Genomic DNA, 20,442 nt, shown 5'->3' on the forward strand with positions numbered 1-20,442 from the left:
GCATGTGATACACTGCAGGCAGAAGTACACTCAGGCCATAGAATCATAGAACCCCACATGATCCTTAAGGTCCCTTCCAACCCATCTAGTTTGGGGGTATGGGCCTTCCTCTAGACCAAGTTACTCAAAGCCCTGTCCAACCTGGCAGGATAAGGCCAACTCTGATCCAAAAGCTGCCCAAGTGCCTTAGTGTGTGCCAAGCCCAGAGCAGCTAAGCCCTGAGCAGGAAGCACCACAGACGTTTATCGCTGTATTAAGTGGTCAACTTGGAGTGCAGATGCAGCTAGCACCGACACATCCTCACTGACCTGAAAACTTGAGTATCTCAATATGAGAAGAATCTGAATTTCTCAGCTAGGACCCATCTCTAGTGCTGGACAAAGAGGATCTTGAGCCCAAGCTCTCTGACTTGACTTCTGTATTGCAGCTTCCAGCCTCTCATCCCATCTCAGCCCTTTCCTTCTTTGCCCATATGACAAAAGGACACTGACCTGGAGAATACTAAGGATTTGTTTGGTTACCCCTCTTTCCTTTGCCCCCAGGAGCTGCTGCACAATTTCTGACACTTTCTTTCTCTCTAAGCCCTTATTAAAAGGCCATGAATGCTTTACTATCTATTCATAGATGTGAGGATTCGCTGTGAATGATGATGAGGCAAAGGCATACTATCTTGCTGTGTCTGGAGAAGGGCCACCAGCCTATCTTCAGTGATACCTCCTTGATGTTGCTGGAAAACAGAAACCACTGAAGCTATTTCAGCTGAGTCATCTTCTAAGCATAGGTCATTGTTTGGACGCTTTTTCCGAAAGGCTTATGGTTCTTCTGCTTGGCAAACAGAGGCTGAAGGCAGACAACAACATCTACTGTCTTCTGGATGATGCCTTGCCTTCACCGCTCTGTCAGTGATACTGTTGTGTCCCTGGAGGCAATGTCTCCCAGTCAGGAAAGGCCACTTGAAGAATGGAGATGTTTGCAGCAGAGGATGGAGAAAGAGTCTCTGTCATGGCACAACAGAGCTGGTCCTCAGCCCTTCGTAGGAAGACTCTTCTGCTGCGTCACTCATCACTATCTAGAGGAGAGGGATTCCCGGGTAAAATGAACCAGCCATTGTTGCAGAACCAGAGGAAGACAGAGTGGAAAAAACCCTACTGAGGCACAAATATAACTTGAAAAATTAGGGCTGTTTTTCCTCCCCCTGGTACTTACGCCAAGTCTGATTTCTCAGGCTTATTAAAGGGGCGAGGAATAGCTTTGGCATCTCACGGGGAGCTGAAATAGACTGCAGTGTAATATCTACAGCGCTTCTATCCATTTTGGGGCAGAGGAGGTGACTATTTCTGGCTTTGCTGGTAATGGAAAAGCAGTGCAGGGAGCCATCGCAAGTTTTAGCTTTTGAGTGGTGCTGGGTCCACAGATACAAAGATAGCACACTTCTGCCTTTACATGCATATGCAGAGCGGCTCTTGGTCTTGAATGCTTGGTTTTTGTGGCTTCTGTGGGGCAAGTAAATTCTGTCTTCACGGGGCTTCCCACTTCCTCCAGGCTCTGTGTGCTGAGGGTGGAGAGTTTCTTCTTTTGACTTGGTAGCCCACTGATTTTCAGGCAACTTAGAAAATACTCTGCAAGCAGTTTGTGGGGAGCTTTTAAGGTGAGGGGGAAGAGAGAGAGAGATATCTCTTTAATACTGAATCTGTAGTTTGGATTCATTCCAGGTGGTTTCAGCTCACCAGTAGCTTCCACTGCTACCAGGAAAGGACTTCCACCTTGATACTATACAGGGGGAAAAGTATTTTGTTTTTAACATTCCTATGGCCACGTCCTCTCCTAGGCTCAGTCAGAGCAGATCTCTTGACATCAATACAGACACAACCGGTTCCTCCCCTAAGGAGACTCCAGTGCTTGTTTCAGAAAGGTTATTTTTCACTCACACACCCTTATGGAGGGGATGGCAAGAATGGGTTACACAGACTTAGGATCTGGGTTGCATTGTGTGGGATGATGAAGCAAGTTATCTTCAATTATTTCCCAACATATAGCACTGATCAGAGATCAAATGTTTCTCCTCACTGGTACCAGTCCTTGTCATGAGAAGAAATCATGCAGGGATGTGCCACAGCCAGCAAAGAAATGTAGTTTAAGTTTATGAAGAATCCTTGGGGTTTGCTGAATAGAAGTGATACCATTCCTATTTTTAGTAAACAGGGAAAGGATTCAGACCTGGAGTCTCTCAAGACACAACCTGGTTTCATGGGCAGTAACTCTGCCTTGAAGGCAAAGCCTCTTCTCCCCTATTAAACAGACCATCATGCTTCTTTTCTTCGCGTGGCAGCCTGTTGGTCTGCAGCTGAGGTACAGGCCTTACCACAGGGACGGGATGTCCTTCTGTTGAATGTACAGTGCTAGCCAGGAAGGTCTGTGTGCTGGGCAGAGCTCACTGTTCGGAGATTAGCCAGAAAAAACATGTTCTGCAAAGGCCACAGTTCAGCTTGTGCCTCCCTTGAGCAGTGCAACAGGGGAACCTTTTTCAGGTGAAATGTGCACGAACTAGCAGTCTGATTTTGCTTTTATTAAAGATTCGATCAAATATGCCAGAATAGCATTTTTCCTGTCATATCTCTTGCATGGTATAGCCAGGGTGCTGCAGCCCAGAGTGAGCTGTATTTTCGTGATGATCTCAATAATGCATGATTTTCACTTGAAGAATGCAGTCTCTTGTGACTAGGAGGGAAAGCTCCATGGCTGCTATTCTGTTCTTTATCATCCTCTGCAGGGATGAAACAGGACGTGGCTGTGTACCACAGAAGCAGCACAAACCAGCCCCCAGGATCACAGCACTGCTCACCACCAGCAGCCTCAGACACAACCCCATGAGCTGGGTCCCATCTCCTGCCCAGCAGCAGTTCTCCTGCAGTCCCGGTGAGTACTGCTATGCTTACTTTCATGTGTACAAAGTGAAGATATCTGTGTGCCATTCTTCTCTAACCACAAGGATCCTACTGTGGATACCATTGCCTAGATGGCAGAGGGGTTCAGGTTGTCCTTAGCTTGCTGTACTGTTTTGACCACGTGACATTCTGTAACCTAATATTCCCTGCGGGAAGCTGTTGTGTAAAATGAGACTGTTTCCGGGTATGTAATAATGTTTTTGATAAATGTTCCATATTGCATACTCTAATTCATGATTTATAGTCTTTAGCGGTAATCAGGGAAGGGGCATTTCCTTTCTTTGCTTGTCTGGCGGCAGAGGTGCTTTGAGTTACAAAACATTTGGCTTTCCTTTAAGTTGCTGCTGCAATAGTAATTCTTTCTCATGCTACTCCCTAGGCCTCAAAACTCTTCTAGGCATTTAAGAAAAAACAAAACCAAACCCCAGAATCCACTAGAGCAGGCTGCTGCAGTGTATGTGGACCTGAGAGCATTCTGGCTGGCAAATTTTAGGGGAAGAAAGGATGGTCTTGTTGGATTGCAGATTGGAGGGTCTGGATTAAGTCCTGTCTTCATACAAACACTGACTGAATTTGCCCATGCGTCTGGTTACTGGAGGCCTTTTCTTGATGAAAGATGAGTTGGAGTTTCACAGTGTCAGACTCAGTAGAGACAGGTTTGTTCTGTTTGGCTCATGTATGGATGGAAGCCCTTTATTAGTGGTGTTCATTTCTCAGAGGGCAGGCAAGAAAAGAATAGATGGTTGTGACAAGAGGGTATATGAGTGATCTCTTGCTATGCTTGTCCCTCCCTGATGGGCTTCTGGGTTGGGGAGGACTCAGGTCTGGTTTCCAGAAGGGCAGTGATTACTGGCAGTCACATCTGGAAGCCAGCCTGCAAGCTACGATTGCCCTGTACCTGCTCTCTGTCTGTTATTCACCACATTGCATGTGTTATGCCTGAAAAGTCACAGCTAAAGAAGACAACTGCTTGCCCTTTTTGCTTCCTGCATTTTGCCTGATTTGAGTTGTTGGATCTGTTTCTAGTAAGTGTTGCGTTAGGTCGGTTCCTCTGACTGTCCTGTGCTGACATGGGTTACCGAATGCTTTCACTTTCTGCTCAGACCTTCTCCCCGCAGGTCATGTTTTCCCACTGAAATCTGAAATACTAATTGTCTGTGTTTTGTTCTATGTCTCCATCCCTTCCCTTTGTAACTAATCTGCTCGCTGGTGTGACTGTAACCAAACTTCTGTACCTGCACGGTGCTTAGCAGAGGGGCAGCAGGCAGGAACGTGCCTCTCCCCTCTCCTTGTTGGCTTGTGCTCTGACATACAAACTACTTCCTATGCTCCAGATTTGTCAAAGGTGTTTGGGTGCTTCAGAGGTGCAGACAGCCTTGCAAGAGTGTTCAACCCACCTCTCAAGCACTAGTTTTTTATTGCCGTTTAACTAATTCCCATCAAAATCAAGAGGTCTAAGGCATAACCTTATTCAAAATGTGAGGTCTGCATTCTCATTGAAGCCAATGGCAGGCAGGCAACTAACCACTTCTGAAAATCTTCCCGAGTATCTTAAGCAACACTGCTGATCCCAATCCCTTCTCCCCAGGGAATTATACACAGAAGCTCCCGCTTCCCAAATTAATGCTCAAATTTAAACCTTCCTGATCCTAGTCCCACCACAGAGGTGTCTACACAGCAGTGGTTCTACAGCAGCCATCTGCTCCAGCTCCATTAGCCAGCAGCAGTCATCCTATGAGTAATAGTTGCTGTAACATCTTAGCTAAATAAATCACGTCGTCCTCTAATCCCATGCACAGGGATAGCATCTGCTCATCCTTTGCTTATGAGACAGGGCTTTGTGTGCCAGTTCATTTCCCCCAAACGAGCTTCTCAGCAGCTCTGGGAGACTCTTCACTTACCCAGGTGAAATCACAGCTACTGAGCAGCTTTACCTACCCATGAAACACCCAGGTCCCACATTCATCCGCCTTCGTGATGTAATTTTCAGGCAGTAGCCCAGAACAGCCAGTTGCAAGGGAAATGCCATAAATCCAGCCCTCACTTGTACTGGTCTGTTCCACAGGGGACATGAAAATAAAATCCCCTGGGACCAGCTCCAGTTCATCATCATTCTGGGGGGCGTAAGGATAGATCACTTGCAGCGTCTGGGGGAGAAACAGAAGCACAAATGAATGAAAGGATTGTTAATGGAAGGGAACCTTTGGCAGAGTGGGGCAGGAGCACTCCTTAGCAAGGTATGAACAGCTCTCCTTGTAATGCATCACTTTGTGCTTTATCCAGGAAAGCTTTACCCTTGGGGGAATTCCTGCCACTTCCCACTCTTTGCTGTTGGAAAGCTTTTCAAGGTATTTACTCCTTCTTCCCTCTTTGATTCCAGTCATGTCTTTGATAACTGGGAGGAAACGGGGGAGATGATTTTTTTTTTTAAAGCGAGCCAAAACATGACCGTGTGCCTAAATCTAAGTGCCCTGTTAAAAATGGAACTGAATTCTTATTGGGACCTGGAATTCATACAGCTTTAGTGGTTAGTGACCATTTTGGGTTTACCTACTGACACTTGACCTGAAAGAGCAAGTTCTCCTTGTCTCTGTTGCTTTTGAGACAAGGCAGAAACACTGCCAGGGGGCTAACAGGTTTGACTCTGTGACACGCTGCTCTCAAAACTGTTAACGAGAATGCACAGGAAAAATCATAGGTGATGGGAAATACTGGGATGTTGCCATGCTTGTTTTCTTTGTATTCCAAACATGAACAGGATTAAATTAAAAGCTGGGGGAAAGATCAGTGAGCGTAATCTTCCCTTCACTGGAGCATGAGGAATCCACATGTATTAAATGTCTACCAATAACTCACTTTGGAAGTGGCTACAGCAGTCCCCCATTTAAAAGGAGAACAACTGTGTTATTGTCCCTGGCCAAGCCTAACTTCTGCAATGGCACCATGCAAAAAGAAACCATAACCTGCCGAGCAGCTCTGATCTCTCGATGGTGTCAGCCCGTTTGCTTGCTAATCCTCCTAGACTATTTGTGGTGTTTTCAAAGGAAGATAGAAACTGGTCGCTGTCACCTGATACCACAAGGCCAAAACTTTCACACATAGCTGCCTGCAGTTAGATACCGGAAGATGTGAGCTGGTTTTCATCAGCAACTCCCTTTGCAATCAGTGATAGTGTTGACTCCTTGCAGCTTCTAAAGGACAAGATGGCTCTTTGGATAGGAAAGGAGGATGTCACGCATAGGAGGCATGGCCTGGGCTGGGTGAGAGCACCAGCACCATGCACAAAGGACTTCAGCTCTCCACAAGTTTTGACATCTGTTTACTCTGTGGTGTACTGTGTGCTGGACTAAAATAACTTTTTCCCACGCTGCCACAAGTTTTGTGTGCCTGATTCTGCACAACAGGCTTTGGTGGGGTTAATCACCCCAACCTTAGGAGTCTAGCTGGCTCCCTGAGCCGGCACCTTCTGGAGGCTGCCTCCTCCAGAGGTTGATTCATCTCACCCTGAGATAGAGAGCTTAGATGGGTCAGATGACTCACTTTCTGGAGGTGCCTGTTTCTCTGCGCTGAGCCTCAGACTGGCTCAGACTTTGAGGTCTAACTTGTGGGTATTTACAGGGAGGTGAGATGCATCTCACGTGTGGTTTCTCTATGTCCCCGATCCCAATCTACAAAATAGACATAATATATATTTTTCTGTATGTTGTGTTGGAAAGCATCATTATTAAGAAAACAATGTTTAGACACTTAGCTACTGCACTTACTTCAATTACTCATATGAATTCTGTATACGGGCCACAAGGGTAAAAGTTTCTTACATGATGAAACTAAACGTTGTGATTAATAGTGATGCCAAGTCTATACAGAAGAAATGGATAGCACTCGGATTAAGATGCTGGCCTGGTTCTTGAGAGATCAGACCATTTTATGTTGAGCTAACAGGAGAGTCATTGTTAGAATTAATTAATCCAGCAGGACATTGTTCCTGCAAGAAGCAAGAAATGAGGTGGGTGAAATAGCAAGTCTAGACAGTATGAGTAAAAAAGCCAAAGAAGGGCAGGATGGTTTGTTTGTTAAGATGACTGGTGGGTTGTGGAAGATCTATGTTCTGAGTGTCCTTGTGGGACCTGAGGCAAATTCCTTTATGTCTGTAGAGCCTGTGAATGCAGCTTGTGGCAGCAGCCATGGAGTCCTCATTCAGCTCACAGCTAAAGCAGCCTGCAACTATGCTAGGCCCTTTTTTTTTTTCTTCTCTTTTTTTTTTTTTTTTTTTTCCTTCTTTCTTTTTGACTGAAACAGGCTCCAAAAATTTACCTCATGATTAACAAAGCGTATGTCTCGGGAGAATATCGCAGCAACCCAGTCGCAGCCCAGCTTGACATCAATGTTCTGCGCTAACTTCTCCAGCGTGGGCAGGTGGCTGGTCTGGAAGTGATAGGCCAGTGTCACGTGGAGCTGCTTCTTGTGGGGCTCCACGTGAACATCTGCAATGAGAAGATGTCAGTTAACAAGTGACTGTCGAGATTAGCAGCTTTTCAAGGGTGTAAGAGTGTCTATCATGTCTCAAGAGGAGCTGGGAGCTGAACTCTTAAAGATAGCTCAAGTGGAACACATTATAGGGCAGTTTCTGAAAAGGCTTTGGGAAAGTCATATGTGAGTGCCCTATATATGTGTTGCGCCTTGCATCAAATTATTAAGATTTGTTGTCTGATTCAGTCCTGAGTCACAACAGGGTGGTAAAAAAGCATCCTTGCCAAACTGCCAAAACGCATTTGCATTCAGGAAACAATGGGTTTCTGGATGGTGTGATAACAATTATTGTAATTTTGAACCCACTGGGTCTTCTGCCAAAAAAGACATTTTTCTAGGTAAGGGATAGGCTTTCTTTCATTAGCAGTTGAGGATCTCTCCAAAATAAGCAAGTTAGAAAGCATAATTTTTACTCTCCCACCTTTGTTCTTTCTCCTACAGTAGCAATTACAAATCCATGGAATTTACAGGTTCATGCAAGTTGATTAAATCTTTTCCCTGGACATTAGTTGGATTACCAGTTTGCCCACTGAGGGTGAGGTATTCAAAACTGTGGAAACAGACATTGATACGATAACAATTCAAAATGAACCAGCAGAAGAATTACCCGTATTGAGAGAAGATTCCAGGAAGCAGAAAGGTGAAAGTATGTGAAGTATTGGGACTTTTCCAGTAGATGTGGAAATCATTGGATAGATTGTTTGCATGTAATTTCTTCTTGCTTATTCAACCAAAAATTGCAATTAAATTTAACTGATTATTCAGTCAAAATTGCAGCTATTCAGAGACTTGGCTCCAAGTGCCAGCCAGGGGTATCTTTGCAAGCTCATCTGTCTTTTTTTTGATCAGCAAGAAAAAGTATGTTCTGGATCTCTGAAAAAGCCCCAGAGACTTTAATGCAATAACCTGACCAAGCTGTGGACTGCAATGCAGCAGTTTCCCCTAAGAACCAATTCGGTCTGAATTGGAGCAGTCACAGGGACAGAAGCTTGCTAGAAGCCATTGACGCTTCCTTCTTCTGGGTCAGTGTTTTTGGGGTAAGAACTGCCCCTTTTGTGTCAGTTTGGAAGGCATGTCTACACTGTGGAGGGGACCACTTGTACCGCTCTCATGTGGCTGCAGCAGTCCTTGGACCCGCCTAATGTCTCTGTGCCTGTCGCTGCCTTCCAAAATGTGCATTTGTAAATGTAACAGCCATTTCCTCCCTCTTCTAAAGGGAAGAAAAGTTCTAGGTCACTGTCAGGTGAAAGCAATGCATTTCAGAGGTGTGACGAACCTACGACACATCTGTATCCCTGCCTCTGAACCAGGGGCAGAGACTTGGAGCTGTTCTGCATGGTGTTATGGGATGCCTGCCTAGCACAGAAACATCCCAGGGACTCAGAAGTTGCTGTGTGTTGATGTATTTAAATTCCAGGATAAGCCTGTGATAATGAAGGACTAAACTGATTGTGTTGTGACTAGTCCAGGCTGAATGCTACAGCGACAGAGGGTGGGAGGATTAGTCAGGGAGCTATTACGGTGCTCTGATGCTGTTCCGACTTCCAAGTTTGGAGGTAATCGGAGGACACCCAGAGAGCCTGTTCAGCAGCGGAGACCATCAGAGCACAGGGTGCTCTGCTTATTTCCCTGCTCCTAGCTCCTGATGGGTTCCCCCCTCCAAAAGCAGCAGAGGACACAGCAACAGAGCCAGCCATGGCGGTACTGAGATTTTAAAAGGTTCCCCCCTAGGTTACCAGGGAACTTGGGGTCCTCTTGCAGTTTACTATTTACATCTCAGAAATGCGGCGAAAAAACAAACACAGCCTTTACAAGGCTGAGGAAAGTTTTGTGGCAGTGGCTTGAGGTAGTGAGTGAAGCAGGAAACGCTCAGCCTTGCAGACAGACCGTCTATCTGAAAGGTTAAGGAACCACGAAATGTCAACTGCCCTGTCAGGAGATAACACTTGAGACTAAATGTCAGGTGATCTTTCAACTGAAAAAGCACTGAAACCCAAAGCGCCTGGTGGGGTGTTCCTCTCAGGCTCTTAGCCACTTTTGAAAATCAGGTATTGGCTTCATGAGCTTCCTTTCTTTGTGCCATCAAAATTTTGATTTCTGAAAATGCCGGCGCTGTGAGCTCTTTGCAGCTGCCAGCATAGTCACTCACCTGCTTTAGAAGCAGCCTCTGCAGCGAAGTCTGCAGCAAACTTCTTGAGCACCTCAGCACTTTCTTCCTTGACAAAAAGCCCAATGAAGTTTGAGGACGTGTAGAGCTCCAAAGGCAGAGGGGCTGGGAATTTGCATTTCCACCGCATCACAGTGGCCTGCAGAGCTTCGGTGAGAGCATCGACCTTGCTGTCCTCACACTACAAAAAGAAACAGGACAAGCATTTCTCAGGTGGAGAATGGCTCCTTATGCCTGTGCTTAGCTCTGTAGTGCACTCAGTAGAGAAAGGAAGCTTGGGTTGGCGTGAATGGTCTACATTAGCTATAATGCAGTGAGAAAAAGCACAGGGTCATAGAAAAAGGTATGCGTAGAAATCATCTGCCCTCCCTTGTCGTCAAAGCAGGATCAGATATCCCCAAGTAACCTTCCTACCCCCCCTCCCCATTCTCGCGTTAACGATCACTTGAGATTATTAAAATTTGGTTTTCTGCTGCTGCTCTTCCCTGAAAACAACCCACTTAAAAAACCAATTACCTCCTCAACAAGCCCAGGCATCAGGCAGTTCTGCCCCCCCCCGCCCCAGCTCCTGAGCACAAACCCTTCTGCAGCAACTGAATGAAGCATGTAATGTCTCCAGTCTGAGCCTGGCAAGGGCTGCTCATGAATGCATGTATAAAGGCAACGGAAAGAGGAGCTCTGGTTTACCATAAAGAACTGGCAAAGGGTGATATGTGGGAAAATGTTGTGAGCTTTGTTCTTCCCACAGATCTGCTTTGATTGCTGCCAGAACTCAGACAGCTTCTGAGCCAGGGGGCCGGTGGGGCGCAGGTAGAGGACATACTCCCGAGGCAGGGTGTCATCGAGGAATGGGTCACCCACATGGGAGAACAGCCTGACAGGGAGAAAGAAGTGTTAGATTGAAAGATTAAGACTTTTTTTTTTTTTTTCTTTCCCAGCAAAACCAGCTTCCCCTGTCCTTATTCCTGTTCATTCTCCCTTTATGGAAAAAATCAGCTCTGGCAGGTCAGGCAGAGAGGTGCACTGTCTCACTTGCAACCTATTACCACTGCTGAGTAATACAAGAAAATTGGGTTTTAGTTTCAGACTGAGGCTCTGAAGATCTAACCTGGGTCACTGCTTCTGCCTTTCTGACTTTTGGTGTACAAAAGACAGGGAGGAGAGCGCTAGAAATTGCTCAACATCTTTGAAAAGGCAGTTCTTAGTTTTCTGTTTAGGTGCTAAGGGTGGAGAGAGTAGTGGTTCCTTTCTCTCACCTTTTTTTTGCTATTACTGAAGATCACAAACTGTCTCAGGCAAGGCTTGTTTCTGGATTACTTATTTACAGCTCTTAAATAATGTCTCACTAATTTTGCTAGTGCTTTTCAGATAACGCCCCTGTTTAAACACTCCAATGGCTAAAACCTTAAAGTCACTAATCTCTTGTACTCTTTTTAGCATTTATTACTTCATACCAACCAGTCGCATGCTGCTTGAACACTTCTTCCACCTGTCGATGCCAGTGCTTTTTGTCTGGAGAGAGAGCAAAATAAAAAATATTTCAGTGATGCTGGGTTATATGGCTATAGTCAGATCTGTTGCTGGCACTTGGGTCCTTGCTGGGGAAGGGCTGTAACGGTGTGTTTCAAAATCTGCAGGAGATGCTTTCCAGACTGATTCTTTCAGCCCTGGGGCTTTCTTTTGGACATGTCCCCTGTCAAATCACCATACATTGTTCGAGGGGCAAAGTGATGCAGCCTGTTCAAAGTAATGAGACACGGAGCTCTGGGTTTTCCCTGCTTGGCCTGGTGTTCTTCTGGATAGTGAAGGCTATTGGCATTTAATGACCTCTTTGTTGGTCATATGTTCATCAGGAAAATCAAAAGGTTTGGGTCTGGAAGGACCAGAAAAGGACAAGAAAAATCCAGCTGCCACCAGGGGGCACAAACCAGAGCTTTTCAGGTCAGAATAACCTGCCAAAATTTGCTAGCTGCCCTCAGTCCTTGCTACGTTGGAAGTGCTCTTTTGCTCATTTCCCTTCAGGATGCCTATAAATCCCTTTTCACTCCAGCTGGGAAGACCCCAAGTCTTTTGTTCAGCAAATTTTCCAGTTCCAGAGCAAGTCAGCAGAGTGCTGTTTAACTTGTAGACATGTAATAGCGTTTTCCAAATGCTAGAGATCAGCGTCGAAATGCAGCCCTGCATCAGCTCCACTTCGTAACACTAGAGACAGCCAACATGGGGAATTCACCTGGAATCCAAATGGCATGAATATTTAGCAAAAATTATGAATGAAGGAGGCAGAAAAGGATAGAAACATTAGGGTCGTGAGGCAGAAGTCAGGCCCTTTGTTGGGTGTCAGGAGGCAAATTCCCCATGAATAGGTGACTTCAGAGCTTCCTACTTAAGGGAAGAAGGGCACTATTGCTCTTAAACTAAGTCCTACAGGTGTGGCAGGAAGGAGGCCAAAATTAATGGGATGCTGGTTTAATCTAAATAACCAGCACACCCTCGTGCACAACGGTGTGGGTGGAGGAAGATCTGAAGAGGAAGAAGCCTTCACAGAAGGCAAGAGTGGGGTCTCCAGGCAGCTGTCCCATGAAGCCAGGGAAGGGATCCTACAGGTAGGCAGTGCCAGAAAAGGATCTACATTGTACAGACCCACCACGCAGCACTGGTGGACAGAGGTGTCTTTCCCAGCATTAGACAACAGGGGATGCATTCAGGTGCCAGCGCAGCTCCCACCGAAGGTAAAGCCTCGCTGGCTACCATTCAGCGGGTGAAGCATGAGCAGGGGTACTGCCCAAGGACTGACCAAGGTGACAGCTTAGTTGTATTCTCTTGTTAATTCGGCTGAAGCACCTGCCTCCCTTTTGCTCTGTGGGTTATACGCCGTGTCTCAGTTGCCTGCTGTTAGCGACAGAAAATCTGACTGAGGACAGGAAAACTTCTAGTTTACACCAGCCAGCTTCAAGCCATAACCTAATCTTACTAAATATGGTATGTTACAACTCAATAATAGCACAAAAGACTTGCTGACACCTTTAAGCTAGAGGGAATGTGTCTGACCAAAGGGACGAGATCAATGTAGTATGTACCCACTCTGCGTTATCTGCTGTGAAAAGATGCTGCTGGGTGGTTATAGGAAGAGTGTCCAAGTGAGGGCAAAGGGTCATGACTCCAGGGTCCAACCCATGGCTCTAGGATTCGGGCAGCTGGGACCCTCCAGCATTTCATGTTTCTGCCCTTAGTGCTGTGTAGGATGTTTACTGCGCTTCTGTCACCCTTTCTGTCCGCAGTGATGACTTTCAAAAGCACTCCAATAACCATGCAGGAATATGCAGTGTTACCCACCAGCCCAGCTCGTAGACATGTGTTGTTGACTCAGCTGTGTTTCAGCTCTGCCCATGGCTTCCCCACCCCTTGAATATACATATTTTTGTTCATTTTGAGGGTAAGAGGAAGGCAGAAAGATAATGCTGCAAAAAAGGGCTGTGTTGCAAATGTGTGATTATGAAAATACTTCCTCCTGAAGCATTTTGCTGCCCTTATCTGCCAGCATTCATTTGAGATGAGCAGAGCGCTGGTCCAAGCACCTGCATTCTGGAAGGATGTATCTTGTGCGGTCAACATCGTAGTTTGGGCTGTTCTATCTTGCTGACCTTTCCCTAGTCTGGCTCGGATGCACTGTGCAAAACAGCCACTGCTTTTCCTTGAAAAGCAGTTCGGACAAGAGCAAAGAGCAATAAGCTCTCCCCTTGCATAAGCTGAGAACCTTTCAGGGACACTGCTCCTCCAGCAGAGCCTGTGGATTTTCCCTACCCTGGTTTTACCATCCATTTCTGTTATTGTTGCCTTTGCTCAGGTCACACACTCACACACACACACACATGCCCCTTGCCTTCATTGTTTATGCTCTTTAAAGCACAACTACGATGTGACTCTCCTAACCATACATCTTGCCACTGAAGTGTGCGTGTCTGTGTTGCATCCGAGGCAGTGAATTAAAAACACCCTCCGAGTAAAGCTCTGGCTTTGAAATGAGCAGTTTCTCCTGTTGCAAAGTGAGGGCAAACAAGCTGGCTCCCACTTGTTATTTACTCTCTCCAGACCCCAGAGCAGAACTCTGAAGGAGTCATGCACAATCTAGCAGGACAGACAGTTCTGCCACCCACCCTTGTTGACTTGTTCACTTAACGAATTGATGTTTCCTTGGAACAAATCGCACAATAGAGCTCTGCTGGAACTGACTGCAGCTCCTTCTCTGCTGCCTTTGTACTCCTGAGACCCCAAGGGGCGTTAGAAAACATTAGGCTGGGCCCCACACGTTTGTTCATGTGTGGTTTCAAAAGGTGCCTATCTCTTCCATGGGGACAATAAACTCCCTTTTCAATTTAATTTTCAGTGCAAGGAGGAAATACTGCATAAAGCAAACAAAAGCCAAAGTATATTTTTATCACCGGACCTGAAGCTGAGAGACCTTTTCTTTTTCTTTCTTTTTTTTTTTTTTTTAATTTAGTGCTGGGAATGATGATGATTACTGATAGCCTCTGGTTAGTCACAAAACAAGGCAAGCACTGCATTCCTCTCAAATACCTTCCCCTGCTGCCACCAGCCAGAACCTGGAGAGGACCCATCTGCCAGGTGCTCCAGCTCCCAGGCCCCGTCAAGATCAGGTTTTATAAAAGTTGTGTACCTGAAACTAATCACAATTACGTTTGGCCACTTACAAAAGTGGCCTGATTTTCACAGCTGCTGAGTGCAGTGGGAGCTGGAAGACATATTCTGCTCCTGAGAAAACCAGGTCACTTAATTAGGTGACTAGCTATGGCTTAGGTGCTCAGATTTACTCATGCTGGGTAGCAAGTGTTGCTGTAGTATTGTAGCTAGTAGTAAGAAGTGGTTTTGTGATGCAGATGCACCAAAAAAGGGGAAAAAGCCACAAAATAACTTATTTTGCAGAATTTACCAAACCAGCATCACATAGTAACCATTTCTGGTCATGCAAAAATCGCAGCAGGGTTCAGATAGGAGGTGAGAAGCTTTGTGCAGCACTACTAGTCCCTCCAGCCACCCAGCTCCTCCATCTCTTAACCTCTGCTGCCTCTGAGATGAAGTACAGGGAACTCATTTAACAATCCACAGCAACACATAATAGCAATTGTCAACAGACAGCAAGGGACATGTCCAGTTGGAGTCAGGTCTGGAGATGGATTGTTTAGGGAGAAGATCCTAATAGCAGTGTCTTCCAGAAGCACCACAAGTATTTTAGCCACCACAAAGAATCAGATGGTTTTGATTCTTCAACCTCAAAGGCCTCCCTATGACACCCCTCAATGTTAAGTCACAAGGAAAGTCTTCCTCCGCTCAATCACTGGTTAAACAGTATCAAAATCTTGCTAGGAAGCATCCCAGCTAAACAGTTGACCCCTGAGCCTGAAACATTACAGCAGAACCGGTGTTGCTGCCCTGGCATATACATATTAATGTGGAAATGGTGCCCACTTTAACCTCAGCCCACTTAATGGGAGAGTACACAGCTCTGCACGCTAACGAACTTAACTCGTTACTGTTGAAGGATTTTTGGTTTCCTGCAATTTCAGGGTAGAAAAAAAAGGCAACAGGGGAATGTCAATTCAGCTAAGAAACATATATCAATAAACATAAAGTATAATGGCAAAATTCCATTTACTTCAGAGGAAATGACTGTAGTGTGGAATGATGTATTAACCATAAAGAGAACCTTCAGTCTCAGAAGCACCACACAGAGAAATCCTCTGTAAGCGCTCAGCTTTCTTTTTCTAGTCTAGTTTAAAAAAGGAGGGTGTATATGGCTGCCAACGGTGCCGTAGTGTGCCTGGTAATGAACTGCCGTGTGGGCAAGTTAATGCAAACAGCACAAGAGCAAGGGATTGGGCTGAACTAATCTGAGATATTTCTTTATCTGCACCTGCGTTATAATTTAGCACTGAAGAGGTATGCAAACTTTGGGATGTTGATGCCCATGGCAGAGATGAGCTGACATGCATGTACTGTGCTAGGGCAGGGGAGATGCGTGTGTGTGCACCGCGGCTGTGCAGGGTCCCGAGCCTCCATCATGGCCAAGCTGGGCTGAAGCCCTTGGAGCTGGCCCTTCAGGCACGGACCGAGCAGAGACTGCTGCAGGCGACCTCCTCTCCTCCTCACACGTTCAAATACACCAAGGCTGAGTCACACAGCTGGTCTGAACCCTTGGGGCCACGCAGCCTGGTTGTTCTCCAGAAGCAAAGTCTAGTTCATAGAAAGCTGGCCCCTCTGGCTGCCGCTTAGGACTGAATTTCCCCATTTCCATTGGCTCTCCATTTGCTATAATAAGCAGAGATTGAAACTCTGCTGTCGGCAGAGCTGACCTCTCTCTGTAAGAGAAGGCTTGCTCTGCTGCGTGTTGCTGCTCACAGAGGCAGTAGAAAATGCTAGCAGCAGCCTCTACCTCAGATCCACCTACAACTTGTCTGCCTACAGAGGCACCGAGGGATTTGTGAATGAGCAATGGAAGGATGGAGGCAGCCTGTAAAAGAAAGGGAATGACTAAATCTTCCCTTTCATTATATGCCTCAAGCCTAGACAAACTTCTTATCCATGTACAAAACCCCTTGGAGGAATTAATTCATCATTTCAAGTAGCCCTGAATCTTTGGCCCATAAAATATTTAGTTGTGTAAATAAAGATACTTTGGAAACTGCATTAAACATGATGGAAGTACTTGGCTTTCCTCATCATTAGGTTCAGTTTGAAGGACTGCCTGACATGACAAGATAGGAATTATGGATCATAATTAACACCAAATGAGTTTTGAAAGAAGAATGCTGTCAAATGGAACATTTTACTTAGGATTATAAAATAGGCCCATTTATTTTTGCTTGTGTGTGTGTGTGTAAATTATGTATTTATGTAAACTTATGTTCAAATAGGTGTCTATGTCTAGGTAAACTTTGACTTTTTTCACTCTATGTTGGTTTATGGTAAAAGAATAGAAAACAAAACACTGTCTGGCTCCAGGGGATGACCAAAAAAAAAGGCCTTTTCTAGATGTGGCTGCAGGTGCCGTTTGGAGCATGCCTGTCAGTCCTGGGACAGGTCAAAAGCCTAAAAGTTAACTCCCCCGCAGCTCACATGTCAAACAGTGGTGGTGCCGGAGGTCCTGAATTCAAACCCTGCTGTGTAGCAGCATGTATAGGGAAGCATTTACAAATTTTTTGCAAACAGTAAAATTCCCAGCTCTGTGTGTGTGTGAGTTTCCAAATTTCCCATCAAGTGACCCTTACAGATTCCTTAATTTTTGCAGCTTTCATCAATTGTTTATACCATTAACAGTACCATAGTGGAAATGTGTCTATTGTAGGCTTTCAATAAACAATGGCACATTGTAGAACAGTTTTGCAAGCAAAATTTCTGTCCATCTAATGACTTGATTATTCGATGTAGGGAAAGATAACCAAATTCCAAATAACTGACTGCATGTCTCATGAAGTGGTTAGTTGTTCTCCACACAAAAATGGCCAGTGAGGTGTTCTTTCCAACTGGTTTTCGATGTGGGCTATTCATATGTATTCCTCTGAATTCTCAATATGCAGAATTCAGTTGGTCACCAAAAATCATATGATACGATTTCTGTTCTTATTTAGGTGACCTTACTTCTATAAATAGGGACAGGACAGGAAGATATCACTAGGGATCAAGTTCCTGTTTAGGGTAGGAGGTTGAGTAGGTTTCTTTTCTGCAATTTGTTAAGAGAAAAAAAACAAAACCAACAAAAACCCCAGGGTGTTTTTGCAAGACAAACGACTCTTAACGTAATTGCGCAGCAGCAGAATTACTTTTTCTTCCTTTTACTGAGCTTTGGCCGAATCCTTCAGACATTACCTTAGCTTACACTTTGTTGCATACCGCGCAGGCTGGCGGATATAAAGTCCTCATGTTTAACTGAGTGACTCTTAATTGCAGCCACATCCTCCACAAAACACGAGTTCATTGCTATACGCTGAGATCCCCTTAGGAACACGCTGTTCGGTACAACATCCCCAATTTAGGTCAGCGAATGCTATAAGCAGATCACAGCCATGTAAAGACCCAGGTCTTGCCTGAAATACAGGAACTTTCAGAGGAGTACGGGGAACTGCCCGACTGCACAGTGGCTATGGAGACTGCCAGATTTCAAACTGTGCTGTACCCTGTAGGTCACGTAAATGTTTATAGAAGGTGCCTGACGGCATGGTAGGGGCTCGGTAGTTCTCTTCCTCCTCCTTCCCAAGGGGTGGCTGCTTACTCCCAGCTATTGAATACCAAGCTCTGGTAATAGGAAAGAAAGAGAAATGGGAAACGCCATCAGAAATAAGTCTGGGAAACATGCTGCTATGTATTTCTAGTTTCCATCATTTAAAATGTTCCTTTTTTCAGAGGACAGTCCAGCTGGCAAACTGCCGTTTGGCCACATGATGATGATGATGATGATTTTTAAGTGCAAAGAGTGAGGGCCTGGGTGTGTGCCTCTGTTTTACGTGTTTATTTTTTTTAAGTTATGTAAGATTTTGAAGGCGTTTCCCCCCGCCCCCCCCCCCCCCATTCTTTAGCCCATGTGCACTGTCATTCCCCTAATCCTCTGCATAGCCAGCTTGTTAAAGCAAAAGAAGAGGGAAGTACAGACTCATAAAAAGTGTCTGGGATAAAGGCAGGAATGTAGCAGCCATTTAATATTTTTAAAGAGATACACAGTTTAAAAAGGAAACAGGATATTATTTTCTTTAGAACAAAAACAGTACAGCAATTTTATGAGGCATGGGCTTAGATGTCAAAATCCTGAGCTTGCAGTTGCCAGCCTCTCCACCAGGTCCCTGTGTGATGGAGGAGGAATGAGGCGCAGGTATTTTGGCTGATTTGAACTGGTCACACGCACCATCAGAATTCCTCTGTCCTTTTATTTTCCCCTTCAGCTTCCCATGCAAAAACCTGTCATTAGTTTTGCTTATAATCATGGTATTTTTTTGTTTTGTTTTGGATTACAGTTGTTGTCAGGCTTCCTAGTTCACTTCCTTAAGCTTTTCCCCTGATGTGTGAATCTAGAAATGTACTGCTACCCAAATAAAGAGCTGCCGTCTCTGAAAATAACAGGAATCCTGAAGCCGGAGATTGAAGGAAATGACATCTCACAATTCCCCAGTAAAACCATAAGAGTTGGCAGCACCTTGGCTGACTGATTCAGAAAGGTTCAAAATTTTGATGCAGAGCAATCACTGGAAAAGGGTGACAGGATTAAGGAAGAGAGGTAATAACCACTGCGTGAAAGGTTTGCAGAATTCTGAGTATTAGCAAAATAGTCAAATACAGATAATACAAATAAATTGAAATAGATGGTGGTTTTAACTGCAGCACATTCAACAGAGGCTTGTCCCCATCAAAACCACCTCATTTTAATACTAGCCAGAATGCTGCAGAGTGACCAAGATTTCATTATTCAAGTAGCGCAGTGCAGGAGAGCAGGAGCTTTCATCCCAATACTACTAATACATTTTTAGCTAAGCAGGAAGACAATGTCTTTGCAAGGAGCCAAGTTAGAGGTTTAAGTATGTTCAAATATACCATCTGGAGTTTCAGTGATAGCCAGAAAAGGAAGCAGTTGTCATGCTGATTGGAAATAAGTAAGTTCTCTTGCAGCGTTCAAGGCAAACATGATGCTTTTTTATTTCTAGTTGCTGCTCTTCCTATACAGAAATGAGCTGGAATGGAAGAGAGATTTGCCATATCTCTGTTTCCTGTATGAAGCTCCTCATCGCTAGAGCCTCTTTTTCCCCTTCTTGGGTGGGTTTTAGGCAGAGCGTGGATCCGCCACATGGCTTGCCAGAGCGGGAAGTCGTGCCAGGTGGCTGCTTATTGCACGTGGTGCCCGGTGAGTGCTGCTTGGCACGTGAATTGCAATTGTCTCACTGCCACTTCGTGAGCACCTGCCTCTCCATCTGTCACATTGCCTCTTACTTTAAGTGGTACAGCTCGTCTTCGGTGACTGCCATTTCAGTAGGTGTCTGCAGTGCCCAGCACAGCACCAGGACCTGCTGCTGAAAAATGCAGCAATAGCCACAGCTATGCAGCACACCCCACACACCCCAATTTGGAGAGGGCGAGATGGGAGGTGGAGAGACAGTGAGCTACCTAATGTCACACAGGTCATGGAAGAGGGGATGGTTTTCCTATGGATGCCACACTCTGCCTGGCTTGGGGCTCCCTGGAGAGACATTTGCTTGCTTTTCTGCCCCCAGTTCTTCAAGGCAGCCCCGCTTCAGAATTTTTTAGTATCATGCAGATCTTTAGGAAGAATGGAAAAAAAAAAAAAAGGCCACAACTAGCACTTTAAAGTGCCAGTGTTAACATTTTCCAGCTTCTTGGGGTTTCAAAACAGGAAGTTTGGGGGCGGCGCAGTTGCACAATTTGCCAGAAAGCTGCTGTTCTGCGAAGTCGGTGACACTGGGCTATACCAGGAACTTGAGCCCTGCAGGCCACCAAGGGCCTCATTTTCTGGGACTAATTCTCGGTGTGATGTGAGGTTTTGATATGCTGCTCCTATTAGTAGGAGCCTTGTGGGTTTAGCTCCTCTCAGCTGCCAGTGGAGAGTTGACTTGTTCTCCAGAGACAGAGTAAACCCCAGAGCTAAGGGGAAGTTTTCCCAGCCTGACCGAGGAAGCAAGTAGAGATAACATAGACCAACATCAACATGGTAGAGTTAAAGACTGAAAACAAAGCATTGAGCTACTCAGTTTGGATCTTGTGATGAACCTTGTGATGCAAACTTCC

At 45.4% G+C, this 20,442-nt stretch overlaps 1 protein-coding gene across 2 annotated transcripts in view; it reads right to left on the reverse strand.

Annotated features, from left to right (window-relative positions):
- The window catches only part of UBASH3B (ubiquitin associated and SH3 domain containing B), a 75,584-nt gene that overhangs the window by 16,228 nt on the left and 38,914 nt on the right, over positions 1-20,442 (reverse strand). The window contains exons 2-6 of one of the 2 annotated variants that reach the window (XM_056322694.1): positions 11,097-11,154; positions 10,330-10,516; positions 9,625-9,823; positions 7,260-7,429; positions 4,884-5,092 (exon numbers count right to left, since the gene is read on the reverse strand). In XM_056322694.1, the coding sequence (XP_056178669.1) occupies positions 4,884-5,092; positions 7,260-7,429; positions 9,625-9,823; positions 10,330-10,516; positions 11,097-11,154 (823 nt within the window). The remainder of the gene's footprint in view (positions 1-4,883; positions 5,093-7,259; positions 7,430-9,624; positions 9,824-10,329; positions 10,517-11,096; positions 11,155-20,442) is intronic. The other variant, XM_056322693.1, reaches the window with a different exon arrangement.

The sequence above is a fragment of the Falco biarmicus genome, chromosome 20, assembly GCF_023638135.1.
Source record: "Falco biarmicus isolate bFalBia1 chromosome 20, bFalBia1.pri, whole genome shotgun sequence".
Taxonomy (NCBI): Eukaryota; Metazoa; Chordata; class Aves; order Falconiformes; family Falconidae; genus Falco; species Falco biarmicus.